This window comes from Gadus chalcogrammus, chromosome 14 (assembly GCF_026213295.1).
Source record: "Gadus chalcogrammus isolate NIFS_2021 chromosome 14, NIFS_Gcha_1.0, whole genome shotgun sequence".
Taxonomy (NCBI): domain Eukaryota; kingdom Metazoa; phylum Chordata; class Actinopteri; order Gadiformes; family Gadidae; genus Gadus; species Gadus chalcogrammus.
Genome location: NC_079425.1, coordinates 25,565,539 through 25,579,437, shown reverse-complemented (window position 1 = coordinate 25,579,437; position 13,899 = coordinate 25,565,539). Strand labels below are relative to the sequence as shown.

General features: G+C 44.3%; 2 protein-coding genes across 2 annotated transcripts; one reads left to right on the top strand and one right to left on the bottom strand.

Annotated features, from left to right (window-relative positions):
* Window positions 1-195: 195 nt before the first annotated feature.
* Window positions 196-8,101, bottom strand: LOC130402987 (xaa-Pro dipeptidase-like). Its single transcript, XM_056607082.1, has 15 exons — window positions 8,091-8,101; window positions 7,408-7,588; window positions 7,080-7,207; window positions 6,873-6,936; window positions 5,980-6,027; window positions 5,646-5,707; window positions 5,303-5,347; window positions 4,859-4,934; window positions 4,711-4,757; window positions 3,581-3,649; window positions 3,159-3,236; window positions 2,689-2,837; window positions 1,901-2,109; window positions 1,212-1,385; window positions 196-498 (listed from the first exon to the last, which is right to left on the bottom strand). The coding sequence occupies exons 1-15, from the start codon at window positions 8,099-8,101 to the stop codon at window positions 355-357; spliced, it is 1,485 nt and encodes a 494-aa protein (XP_056463057.1). The 3' UTR covers window positions 196-354.
* Window positions 8,102-9,447: 1,346 nt separating this feature from the next.
* Window positions 9,448-13,518, top strand: dhdh.2 (dihydrodiol dehydrogenase, tandem duplicate 2). Its single transcript, XM_056607038.1, has 7 exons — window positions 9,448-9,605; window positions 10,147-10,258; window positions 10,516-10,679; window positions 11,141-11,393; window positions 11,711-11,835; window positions 12,089-12,239; window positions 12,688-13,518. Exons 1-7 carry the CDS (start codon window positions 9,516-9,518, stop codon window positions 12,795-12,797), a joined length of 1,005 nt encoding a protein of 334 aa, XP_056463013.1. The 5' UTR covers window positions 9,448-9,515; the 3' UTR covers window positions 12,798-13,518.
* Window positions 13,519-13,899: the final 381 nt, after the last annotated feature.

Sequence of the window (13,899 nt, the reverse complement as noted above, 5' to 3'; positions counted from 1 at the left end):
TGATTGTATTTCTATAGACATAAAGAAATATAGAGTTGATTACATTCTATTGCATAATATAGCAATGTAAATTGTTGATTATTTTAATCAATATGTTTGGAGAATTATAAAATATGTTTCTCAGATGAGTTTGATACAAGTAGGTTTTACCGACAACTTGTGATATAAAAAAACAAAGTCTAAAAGCAGTGCATTTATTTCAGCAGCTGATAAGCATGAATGTGATTATAATGTGTTATCTGAATTAATTGTACGTTATATGATGGGTTAGAAAAATAGCGCGATTTCCCTTCTTGAAGTGATTCCCTCTCAACGTTCCGGAACATTCCTTCTGGAGAGTTCAGAGTGATGTCATCAGATCTCCTCGCTGCTGACCAATGGGCTGAGGGTCTTCCCGGAGTCCGCCATGAAGGCCTCGATCTCGTCCACGCCACGTGGCACGCAGGTCAGGAGCTCCACGCCGTCCCGCGTCACGGCAATGTCTTCCTCGATGCGCACCTGGACCACAACAACAACCCCATCAACAACAACAACCACATCAACAACAACAACCACATCAACAACAACATCCAGCCGTCACCGGTCACTCTCTGGATTGGTCGCTCGATGCAAACACAATTCCAGCGAGGGATCGTGACATTTCATCGAAGGCGTGTACTGAAGTATTTGATACACGAGGCGACTTAGTTATTGATTGATTAGTTATTGATTGATGAATGAAAAAAACTTTGACCTTTTTTCTCGGGTCAAATATCAAACATCTTCAGAATTCAGTGTTTGTGCGTTAGGATGGATGAGGGTCTTCGGATGCAGCACTGCAGCATGCATTTGATACTCACTGAGCAACACTTCAAAGACAATCATACATGCAAACCTCCTTAGATGGACATGCATCGTTTATGCCTAATTAATCCGATGGCGGCTATTGCACCAACATTGTCAGAGACAGTGGGTATAAGATCGCTCTTCTTTTAAATCATTTTATTTATCTATCTTTTACTGCATACATTCTAAATTATGCAAAGCGAACCTGTCACAGAGCTGATTGAATTTGGAAGGCTTTAGAACTGCCCTGCCCATATTTGGTGTTGGGCCTAATGACATCGTTCTGGTGAAGCCCAGGGGTTCTGATCTCCCAGGTTACGACAGGCATGAGCCACTCCCCCCTCTGAAGGCATGAAGCCGCAGTCTGACCCCCTCCCCCCACTCACCCCTCCGAAGCCGCGGAAGCGAGCGAGCGCCTGCTGGTTGAGGAAGCAGCTCTGGGCGGGATCGGCCAGTGCCTCGTCCAGCAGGTTGTTGATGAAGTAGATCCCTGGCTCCACCGTGAGGACCATCCTCTCCTGCACCAGGCGGCCCATCCTCAGGTTCCTCAGACCGGGCACCTCCGTGTTCCACACACACACAGACACAGACACAGACACAGACACAGACACAGACACAGACACACACACACACACACACACACACACACACACACACACACACACACACACACACACACACAGCATACAGTCAGAACACGAGGCTGCAGACCGCTGGGATATGAAACACCACCCACCATCATGAGGCTGAGAAGCAGTGAACTTCTTTGTGTTATTATAGAAGACAAAAATACAACTAGTGACAGAGGAAAACATTTCAGCATTTTATTCTTTGAATTAAATGAATTGTATTAACACAGCAGTGGTAGTGTCTTGTATGAAAAGGTACGAGGCAAGCAGAAATAAACACAGATAATGTATGCTTGGAATTTTAGGTTTAGCAGACTTAATGTTATGCTTAGCGCTTGAAATTGTGTTTTCATCTGCTTACCACTACCATTTAAAAAAAATACAATAATTTTAGTGCCATTGCTAGCGTGGGTAAGATAGCATAGCATAGCAATATGCTATGCTACCTCCATCCTCTCAGAGCCACTGACCTCCGGGTAGCCCCCGACGTCGTGCACGTCGCAGCCCAGCAGGTGGCCCAGGCCGTGGGGCATGAAGACGGCGCCCAGGCGGGCCTTCATCATGTCGTCCACGTTGCCCCTGACGATGCCCAGCTTCAGCAGCTCCTCCAGGTGGACGCGGTTGGCCAGAAAGTGCATGTCGGTCCACTCCACACCTGGACAAAGGGTCAAAGGTCACCTGGTTCATGCGGCGCGCCTTTTCATAGCATCAAACACTTTAAAACGTTATTTTATAAAGTTGTAACAAACAATAGACAAAATAAATATGAAATGTATAAAATCATCACACATGTGAATTGAAGCGTTTTTACTCTCAACAAACAGTCAGACATGTACGAAGAAATTACAAATCTGCATAGATTAATGTCTAGGTCAATTCTTATCGTGCTTTTCAAATCGATGAATGAAGATCTTAGAAACATCCCCATGTCTTCAAAAGACAGACTGCTGGAGAGCTGTTATCAGTTCTCTTCTGGCTTCTTTCATTCAGTGTTTTTCACCCATCATCAGACTGCTACTACCTCTGTGGTTCTTAAACGTTTTCCCACTCTGTAAACACCAGAGACAGAATCCCAGAAGGTTGCTTCTGATAGTCTGGGATCAACGGCTAAAGCATCAAGCCTTCCTGTCTGATGATCAGTCAAACCTGTAAGGATCCTTTGGCGTTCAGCTACATGATTGGTGGTCTGCATTAGGGATGATCTTGACAGCCAATCACAGCACGCTTGTGTTACCTGGTTTAATGGCTGCCAGGACAGCGCGGGACGCCTTAAGCACCGCCTCATAGATGTCCCTCTGGTCCTTGGTGAACTTCCCATTGGCCGGGAAGGAGCAGGTGATGTCGGAGGCGTAACAGTAGTACTCTCCGCCCATGTCAAACAGACTGTTGAAAACCACGGCATCTCGTCACCCCGCTCGTACAGTGGACCAAGTCGAGACTAATATTGCTCAAAATAATACGTCTCTTATTAATTTGACTGTACGTATAGATTGGAAGCTGAACATTGTCTTTAGATATCTTAAACGTCATTGCTTAAATGTCGCTGAAACTATGATGAAGCGTTTTGATTTTTTAGAAAAATAATTGAGCATGCATTTTAAACTAAACTGAATCCAAGTTAGTCCGTGTCCATGTGGAGGTTTGATTCCTCAGTCTTCAGCTAAGGTTTTCCTTGAGTAAGGAGAACCGTTGGGTTCTACGTACCACATGTCCCCATCCTGGATGGTCTTGTCATTGGGAGCAGCGGCGTGGCCGTAGTGGAGGACAGAGGAGTTGTTCCCCCTGCGGAGACAAAATCACATTCATAAAATCAAATAACAAAATATAATAAAAGACATATAATAGACATAGTTGACTGACGTTAGGCATGGATATTAATAGTTATATTTGAGGATTATATACTGATGGTGCTAGAGAACCAGCTTTAGATCCTTCTGTTCATTTGTTTTTATTTAAATGGGAAAACATTTGAACGGTCCAAATGTAAAAAGTCGGTTTTACCCTCCTCAGGAACGAATAAGAGAATACTAGATTCTTCTGACCCATCCCCACAACCTCTGTCAAACACTAGGACACAACGGGGTCACCGTGCTTAAGGGCACTAGAGCAGTATTGAAATGTCCTACGTTCCACAGATGCAGGTGTAGGACGCGTGACGCATGCCTCCTTTGGTGTAGCAGTAGTGCTGGAAGAGACTGCAAGGAAACACAAACATCTAACACAACAGACGCACAAACAACATGAGAACCTGGATGGGTGTTGGAGCCTCCAAGTCGCTTCAAGCTCCCCCCCCCCCCCCCCACACACACACACACACACACACAGGCGCGCGCACACACACACACACACACACACACACACACACACACACACACACACACACACACACACACACACACACACACACACACACACACACACACACACACACACACACACACACACACGATAATGGCAGTGTCAGGTTTTACAGAATTAGGTTAGAGTACGGACAGCAGAGGATAATTGGCAGAGCGACTGGCGATGGCCTTCCTCTGACCGTGTGCTTTTCAAGAAAGCGTCTAGCGTTGGTTCCCTGGTCACCATCGGTCAAGCACATCAAACAGTCCTCTGTGGCTCTCCACAGCTCACAGGAAGCCCAACAGACTCCCTGGTCGTCTTTCCCAAACACCACATACCCCTCGACCAGCTCTCCCAGGGCCCGTTGGGGGGAGGGGGGGGGGGGGGTGGAACTGAGAGTAACATTAGAACGGGGGAATTCTGTCCTGGGAGAAATATGAATAAAACGACTGAACTTCCTGCGTCCACTTTGAGTTCTGGGTGTTGATCAAGATTGTGTGTTTGTCCTTCTATCTTGAATCTTGATAACGTCTGTATGTACTGACTATATTACAGAAAAAGTAAAAAATAATATTTGAATTTAGTGTCAATATTTAAATATCATCATTTAAATATTACGCCGCTGATTCCAGAGGAATCACACTCAGACTTTCTGTTCACACACTGGATCACCCCAGCGCACATGGGTTCCTCTTAGTTCCCAGTTACCATCCTTCATCATATTTGTAGATTTTGTGTGCAGGATGCACTGGGATGTTTGGTCATGATCATTGTGCAGTAATGTGCGATAGAAATCAGTGCACAATGTAAATGACAAATATGTCGACAACAAACCCAACATTTGTTGATTGATTTGATGTGAGACAATTGAAGTCAAATGAAAAGGATGGTTGTTTTCATTGCTATGGCTACTCACCTCTCCATTTCGTACTCTTTCTGACCGGGTTTCACGCTTTTCATAATCTAGAGAAGGAAACAAGGATGAGCCAAGTTTTATGAATATGGATGTACAACCCAAATCATTATCATGTCTAACATTGAATGGAATGTATAGGGGGTCCCACCATTTTGTGGGCCTCGCTGGAGATCCTGTTGGTGTAGCGCAGGACTTCCAGCTCCATGTCCGTCTTGGTCACGCGGCTGCAAACCAATCACAAGTGAGCGGGCCGCCAATAAAAAAATATCTGTTGGGATGTCCTAAGAAAACCCTAATGATATGATACTAATAATATGATCCTGGGTTATCAATGATACACCTTGAAGAGATGTGGCCTGTACTATGGCCTATTATTCTCGGTGAGCCGTCAGACAGTCTCACTGATAAGAAGCTGTGCTCTCTCAGTATCTGATCTGAGAGCTCATTCATAAGGCCGCATCGGGCCTTCAGATATCCAAACACCAATCAGTGGGATTGAATGTTCCTCTGTCCGATTGTCCTCATATAACGAATATGTCCTCATATAACAATGAATGGGCTATTGAAAAACAGTCGCCAGATGTTGCCTCACCATTCCACGATGACGGGATGCAGAATCGAGTTGTTTACTTGAAAGCTGTTTGAGAGACGGTTAAACAGTTAGCACATCCACACATTGGCGTATTTTATTTGACGTGGAAAAGATGTAAATACACTAATCATTTACGGAATTAATTCCAGAGATTGGCAAGTATAAAACAGTGCCATTTATGGCACTGTTGAGTCTCAAAGCATGGCAAAATGAATGAGTCAAATCAAATATTTTTTAAAATGCAGGTAATCACTGCCGATATGTCTGTATAGTAAATGTCTCCCAGAAGCCCCTGGACAAAGCACGATCACATTAATGAATAACTGGGCTCAACAGAGCTTACCCGCTGATCCCGTCAAACGAGGCCTCGCGGCAGGTGCTTCCACTGTCTGTGTTCAGTCCTCGCTGGAGGGAGAGAAGAACACAACCAAAGAGGTGACTATAGGGCCACACCTCAGCTCAGAGACACTAAAGTCTCCTAAACGTCTTCGTAAGAACGAGGCGTAAGAACAGAAAACACAACATAAAGAGACAAACGACATGATGGAACGGCAGACATGTGAGCGCAATTCTTCCCATGCGTGGCAACCGTTGTTGCCTTCAAACTGAGAGCTTTCCAACCATTTCCAAAGGTCAATGTTCCACCAGAAGTTGGGGTCAGTGTGAAGGTCACATACCAACGTGAGCAGGACGGCGGGCCTCATGCTCTTCAGAGTGTCTGCGATCTGGAAAGATCAGGATGCAGTATAAGAAGTGATATCCCACATATTAACTCTCTTCATAGCAACTATTGCCCTGACTCTGGATTGTAAATTGTAAATGTATTTGTATAGCAAATTAAAAACAACAACAGTTGACCAAAGAGCTAAAAACAAACAAAAACAACAAACAGCTTCAGTTCAAAATATGTGTTTCCAAAAAGGCAACAAGGCTAAAGCCTGACCCATTAATCAGAAAACATTGCTCAACTCAAGTCAAGTATAACCTAATTTAACATGTTTAATGTAAATAACATGTTTAACTTAATGTCAAACGATATTGACACACATTCTTTTGGGGTAAGGTTTGTGAAGATAAATGAATAGAACAGTAGGACAGCAAGGAAACATTTAAACAAAATAGACAGCAAGTGATTTCCATATCCATATCCATCTCGTCATTATTATGACGAGATGTCATAATAATAATAATTAATAATAAATTAAAAATTAAAACAAATCAACCAAGGAGTATTTCCAGGAGTTTATCACAGCCATAACCATTATATTTAATGACTACCTTCAAAGAAACAAAATGGACTTTGATGTCATGCGTCATTAAATTAATACCGCCAGCCTTTATGAGTCTGTGGCTGTTGCTTCCCCTCTTAATAAAAACAGAAACCTGTAGTTCAATAACAAAGATGAGAATCACTAAAGTACAGAACTAATCCCAGTGCAGATATATGTAGTTGTAGTAATATGTAATAATAGTTAGGTTAACCAATTACCAGTATACAACAAAGATAGCTAAGATAAGATGCTACACAAATTCTATTTTTAAGTGCCATTGAGCAGAAGTGATGACTTACATCACAGGTGTAGTGCACCTCATCAACAGCATATTTCTCTTTGAAGTGCTCCTTTGGATAGATCCTGTCAAGAGAGAGACGAAGAGTTGTGAAGGAGAGACATTATGCTTTGAATCCAGTCCTGACCCATGGGTCCAGTGGCTTTCAGTGGCTGGTTATAATAGCATCTGCACAATAAAAGCCATCAATATGAAAACCATGGCTTACTCTCCCATCTCGATGGCATAGCGCTCTGGCAGTTTGGGGACGAAGAGGACAGACTTTCCTGTTTCCACCTCAATGGCTCCGAAACACTCAGCCTCGGTGACGCCGAAAGTCCAGTGGAAGAAGGACTCCTACAGAGAGAAGGTGTCTCTGTCAGGTGAAACCTGATTCTACTGACGTTGAACCAGACTTTAGAGCCGATGTTGCTCTGAAAACCATGCGGCCACATTCACATGTTTAACAGTTACAGTTACACAGAGTCAACCATGCGAGTCGGGAGCAGCCAGGGTCAGGGACGCCTCAACCCTCTGCAGAGCCCGGTGTGTCCCACCTGTCTGAAGAGCTGGTCCGTGTCGGTGCAGTACCTCCTCTGCTGCTCCCCGCCCTGCAGCAGCACCACTGCCCCCCTGGGCGCTCCGGCGGCCCCCAGAGCCTGGCTCAGCCGACGGCGGTTCTCTGCGAACAGCTTGGCCGACACCCTGAGGGTGTCCTTCCCCAGCCAGAAGGTGGGCCTGCCGGGCAAAAGACACACAGGGATCACATGGGAGGGTTGAAGAACAAGGGGAAGAACATTAAGATAAGATAAGATAAGATAAGATAGTCCTTTATTAATCCCCCTTGGGAGAAATTCACAGGTGACCAGCAGTACAGTGGGAAAAGAGAAGTACGAAAAAACAGTATATATACAATACATTTACTAATTGAAAATAAATTATAGTACAAAACTATTTTAATAAGATTAAGATAAAACAAACATACTATATACATGTAACTCTCCGTTTGTAGGTGACCTGTGTGTTAAGTAAATAAATAAGTACGATGAAATATGAGGTATAATATAAAAATAAGTATAAATATAAATATAAATGTGCCAAATGTGCAGGGACCCTGAAGTAATCGAAAAATTTAGTAAATAAATAACAAATAACAAGGTTAACAATAGGTGCAGTCCTTAGGTGTGCGGTTTAGTCCTTAAACAGGTCTGGATAAAGGAGCTGTTGGGGCTTTGGGGACGTTGGGAGCATTACTAGAGCATGATGATAATCCTGACGTCTGGTTTCAAAGCTCTTCCTAACGCTTTGGAGGCAGCCCAAATACCTTATTTTTGAGTTCAATTATTTCTAAACTCCATGTTAGCCCGATGATGAATATGTATTTTTAGTATGCTTCTTATAGACTCTGTGGGCAATAACAACACAGAAGTCTCTGCACAGGCGAGAGATTGGTGCAATAAAACCCGACCCTTTGCCTGTTAGGGTTAGGTATCCTCTGATAGGATAAGAGGACCGGGGTGCAGAGGTTCTTCTGTTAAACTTTAATCTTCATAATCTTTTTAATACAGCACCTTCAGAAGCAAAGTAGGCACGCAAAATAAAGAGGCAACCGTAATTTAATCCTAAAGTAGTTTAACATAGTGAGGTAATGGAATTGAAAAATGCTAGTTAACAGTGGAATACTGCGGTTATGTATGAAATACTATCCTACGTAGGATTTGAAAGCTAAGGCTCGAAATTTCAGTCATTATATAACCAATCTCTAGCAGCTATTATGATATGGTGATTATTGAAATCATAAACATTCATATACACCAAGGTATGACGGCAGTCTACATTGCCTCCTGAAAACAAAACAAATCAACTCACTCTGGTCTTGCATAGGGCTGGGATAAACGATTATTTTTTAAACGATTAATCTAGCGATTATTTTTTCGATGCATCGATTCATCTAACGATTCATTTTTTCAGTCCGATTCGATTTCGATTCGATTCGATTCTCGATTATCTCCCCATTAATTGACTAATAGCAATTTATACATGTTGATTTACATATCTGAATGATAAAATATGAATTCCTTAACATTTCAATACATGTTTATTGCCTTTAAATTCCAATATAAAAGTGCAAAGTAATGCATTCTTAGAATTCTACGGTGCTCGGTCATCTGCAGCTGCTACCGGGTGGCGCCTCTTCAGGTGCTGGTGAATTGCCGTGTTGCTAGAATGGAAAGGCATCTCCTTTTTTGGCGCCTTGCACTTATGAAAGTCTGAGGAGCCACTCGCGTTGCAACTACGCCCCGGCGCCGCCCATCTTTTTTTTTTTTTTTTTTTTTTTTTTTTTCTTTTTTTTTTTAAATCGACGCGCATTTTTCGCGTCGACGTAATTTATGCGTCGACGTCGTCGATTACGTCGACGCGTCGTCCCAGCCCTAGTCTTGCAGCCATGATGCTTGAGAGGTGACTGTCACAGGTGACTGTCCCGTAACAGGGAATTTTATTTCTTACCGCTTTATACAACATGTCCTATGGTAGACTAACGTCCATCATTTTCAGACCATGCGAAGACAACACTGACGCTCTGTCGTCCCCTTCAGGCAGAAGATGGAACTACACGGCTTATATAAAGCTGCTCCTCACGGAACCGCTGACACTAGTGTCCAACATGGCAACCAGGTGGGGAATATGCAGTCCAGGGAAAATCAGCCACGACTTCACTGTGGCCTTAAAATCCCTCCCGGACTCAGATCACAAGGTATCAGTAAAAAAGTGTCCGAAAGAGAACTAATTCAGCAATTGAAAATGTGTTTCTAATCATTGAACAGTCGCCGTTTTATGTCATCAAACTGCTGTCATTGTCAGACAGCAGTGATCACATGGTAATCTAGAGGTCCGATCCTGAATTCTGGTTCTTTATATCCAGTTTTTTTTTTTTTCTACTAAAGGGTTTAAGATTTTCCTCATTGATTCTCCTCCACACTGCAGCTCTCTGCATGCGTTAATCTCATCTGCTTTGTTTGTTGCACACAAACAGATTGTCTGGTGTCCATACTTCATAGTATAAGTTATGTGTTCCATAATTGTTGGTTTAAAGTTCATACCAATAATCATTCGAATTATCCAACAAATTGAAAGAAATGAGCACTTAAGACAAATATGGCCGACCGTGCGTGCCATTACTTGTATAATCTTGTTCATCTAGTCACGTTACATATGCACATGGCCTCGCCTATAGGCCTGCTACAATATAATGGACTCACCTATAGAGCTTATATCACTGTTTGGTTTGTTCTCAGATTGTGGCTGTGGGCGCCCGGAACTTAGAAGATGCTCAGAAGTTCGCCGAGAAGCACAGCATCCCTGCAGCCTACGGCAGCTACGAGGAGCTCAGTAGGGATCCCTCCGTAGGTCCGTCCGCTTTCTCAATCATTGTTGCCTGGTGATCACGTGACATCGTATCAACCCAACCAAGGCTGTACCTGTCAGAAAAGTTATTGCTAAGATAGTTTTTCCAGGCCAAGACATAATTGATATGAATCCAATTGTTTATAATTAACTGCTTACAATATTATAATCATTGCCTGTAGCATTCTCTATTGGCTCTAGATCTTCACCCTCAAGATCACCATAAACATGAATAACCTTGATGATCCTGTGGTCACCAGACGTTGTGTACCTCGGATCCATCCACCCGCGTCACCTGAGCCTGAGTCTGCTCTTCATGACGGCCAAGAAGAACGTGCTGTGTGAGAAGCCTCTGGCCATGAACTCCAGGGAGGTGGAGGAGATGGTGGCCTGCGCCCGAGCCAACAATGTCTTCCTCATGGAGGTTTGGATCTCCAGTACAGCCCAGGAGTTATGGAGGCACTTCATATTAGAGATGTTCCAATACAACATTTTTCCTTCCCGATACCGATTCTGATTCCTGAACATCGGCCGATACCGAGTACATACGATACAGAATCTAGCATTATTATAGCACTTGTTCTTATTGAAGGGTTCTCGATGACAGGAATGTATGTAAATGTTGACAGTAAGTAAGAGAAGATGATCACTTTAACACTAGAGAACCTGTTCTCTGTAACACATTCTCTAATGTTAAAGAGTTGGGAAACCGTTATCCTTTACACTAGAGAACCCATTCTCTAGTTTTAAAGAGTAGGGAACATGTTCTCTTTAACACTGGAGAACACATTCTCCAGTGTTAAAGAGAACATGTTCTCTTTAACTAGAGAACACATTCTCTAGTTAAAGAGCAGGGAACATGTTGTTCCTCCTTCTCGTCCCCAGGCCGTGTGGACCCGGTTCTTCCCGGCGTCTCTGGAGATCAAGCGGCTGCTGGCCCAAGGGGCCCTTGGGGAGCTGAAGATGGTGAGGGCGGAGTTCGGGGCCCCCCTGCTGGGGGTCCCCCGGGCGATGGAGAAGGAGCTTGGGGGAGGGGCCCTGCTGGACATCGGCATCTACTGCCTGCAGTTCGCCTGCATGGTGTTCCAGGGGGAGCGGCCCGAGAGCGTCCAGGCCAGCGGAGGCTGCCTGGAGACAGGTACACACCTGGGGGGGAACACCTGGAGACAGGTACACACCGGGGTTAGCACCTGCCTGGAGACAGGTACACACCGGGGTTAGCACCTGCCTGGAGACAGGTACACACCTGAGGTAAGGACCAGTCTGGAAACAGGTACACACCTGGGGTGAACACCTGTCTGGAGACGGGTACACACCAATTACAAGAATATCAACATTAACACAACTCTTTATTTATATTATAATAGAGGATTGTATATACCAATAAAACAAACCTCTTCCTTATTTTAGTACCTGGAATTGAATCATTTGAGTGTGCGTGTTCTGTCTGTGCAGGAGTCGATGAGTGCATGGTGGTGACCATGAAGTACTCTGGGAACAGGATGGCGGTGTGCCTGATCTCCAACGCTGTGGCGCTCCCCAACGAGGCTGTGATCACGGGTACCAAGGGCTCCGTCAGGGTAGGTGGAGGCTTCACTACATAATCACAACACAAACGTTGAGATGGTCTCTGGTGCCGAGGGCTCCGTCAGGGTAGTCTCAACCATCACCACATTGTCAAACAAAAACGTTGAGATGCATGTACCTTAGTCATGTTTTGTTATTATGATCCATACTTAATACACCAGTATTAGCTCTTAATAAAACAATGTATGAAATACCGTATTTGTTTATAAATGTGAATTTAATATTTTCAATTTTTTTTAAATGGAGGTTCCTGCCCACATGTGGTGCCCCACGTCCCTGATTGTGAATGGAGAAGAGACCCAGTACCCGCTACCTGAACCCTACCTGCCCACTAACTTCCTGAACAGCACGGGGATGCGCTACGAGGCGGAGGAGGTGCGACAGTGTCTGCTCAAAGGTAACGTGAACCGAATCACTTGGCTGGGGACGCCACTAGGGGGCATCAGGATGCTTAATTAAGTGTCTCGCTCATTTAACCATTGTTTGATGGTTGCTTTCAACATGCTTTAAATTCTGCGGTGTGAAATTCAGTCATTGATCACTTCGACAAACGGGATATTGACAATAGGCAATATATTCTTGGTTATCACCGTTTAGAATATAAAGCAAGTCTCCTGATAAAGTATTCAACAGAGGTCCTAGCATTTTAGTTTTACACATCAAATGCAACTATATTTACGACATTAACGTTTCATTTACTCGTTATTTTAGAATGATAAATGCTTACCATCTCCTCTGTATAGCTATCCAGTTGTTCATTGCCAGTACTTGAACACATGTCCAGGTAGTGTCCAATATAAATACGATCCAAAAACATCCAACGAAAGCTCCTCCCCTTCCCCAAGGTCTGAAGGAGAGTCCGGGCATGACCCACGCAGATTCAGTGCTCCTGGCCTGGCTGGAGGACGAGGCACGCAGGCAGGTGGGGGTGGAGTACAGCCAGGACCACCACTGAACCACTAGGAACCACCAGGACCCAGTCTACAGCCAGGACCTCCACTGAACCACCAGGACCCAGTCTACAGCCAGGACCTCCACTGAACCACCAGGACCCAGTCTACAGCCAGGAACACCACTGAACCACCAGGACCTCCACTGAACCACCAGGACCCCGTCTACAGCCAGGAACACCACTAGGACCCCGTCTACAGCCAGGAACACTACTGAACCACCAGGACCCCGTCTACAGCCAGGAACACCACTAGGACCCAGTCTACAGCCAGGAACACTACTGAACCACCAGGACCCAGTGTCCACTGAGTCACTCAACCAGTCGTACAGCCAGGACCAGAGTCACTCAGGCCCAGTCATCAGCTTCTACTAAATATCCTGATTAACACAATGATCATTCAAATTCCTACATTTGTATCCACCACTGCAGAGGATTTATTTTCCATCATGATAGATTTATCTTTGATAAAAATGAAAATAAAAAACACCACGCGATGATTACGATCGTTTATAATCTTTTATTGAAGCAGATCCAGTCACGTAGGACAGCTCAGTACACCAGACTCAAACAGCCACTGTTAACACATTTTGAAGTAAGGTCACGACACAAAAGGAATGAGTGACTGCCGACAGCAGGGGAGAGGAGTGATGAGTTTACCCACAATGCAGTGGGGTTTCAGGAGGGATGGGCTTCTGCCCTCCCCATTTGCTTGCAAAAAAAACAACTCTAGAAAGTGCTCGTTGACATTTAAAGTTCCTGAACCACAAACCGACAATATAACGGGATATAATTTAAACCAAAACAATGCTTAAAGTTTCTCTCACAAACAACAGTAACTGGCGTTCAAATGACCTTAGTATCGGACATCCATAGCTAGCATCTCTTATCGTTAGTTACAAAATATAGTAGTCATGGATGCCCCTAAACATTTCACCTCCGACGACACTCAAGTTAAAACAGAATGTGGAATGGGCGACAGTAGGCTGGGAGTGCAACATTTAGAGACTTGGACAGTCACAGCTGGCTTCAGGGTAAACATATTAGATACATACACACAGGAGAGCCATGTGGGGGAAGGAGGGACTGCACAGGCAGCCATTTTGAT

Coding starts and splice junctions, on each gene's coding strand:
- LOC130402987 (XM_056607082.1), bottom strand. Junction 6,937..7,079: donor TATGCCATCGAGATGGGAGA/GTAAGCCATGGT, acceptor CTCTCTTGACAG/GATCTATCCAAAGGAGCACT. Junction 4,935..5,302: donor CATCCCGTCATCGTGGAATG/GTGAGGCAACAT, acceptor ATTGGTTTGCAG/CCGCGTGACCAAGACGGACA.
- dhdh.2 (XM_056607038.1), top strand. CDS start 9,516: ATGGCAACCAGGTGGGGAATATGCAGTCCAGGGAAAATCAGCCACGAC. Junction 10,680..11,140: donor ACAATGTCTTCCTCATGGAG/GTTTGGATCTCC, acceptor TCTCGTCCCCAG/GCCGTGTGGACCCGGTTCTT. Junction 12,240..12,687: donor GCGACAGTGTCTGCTCAAAG/GTAACGTGAACC, acceptor CCCTTCCCCAAG/GTCTGAAGGAGAGTCCGGGC.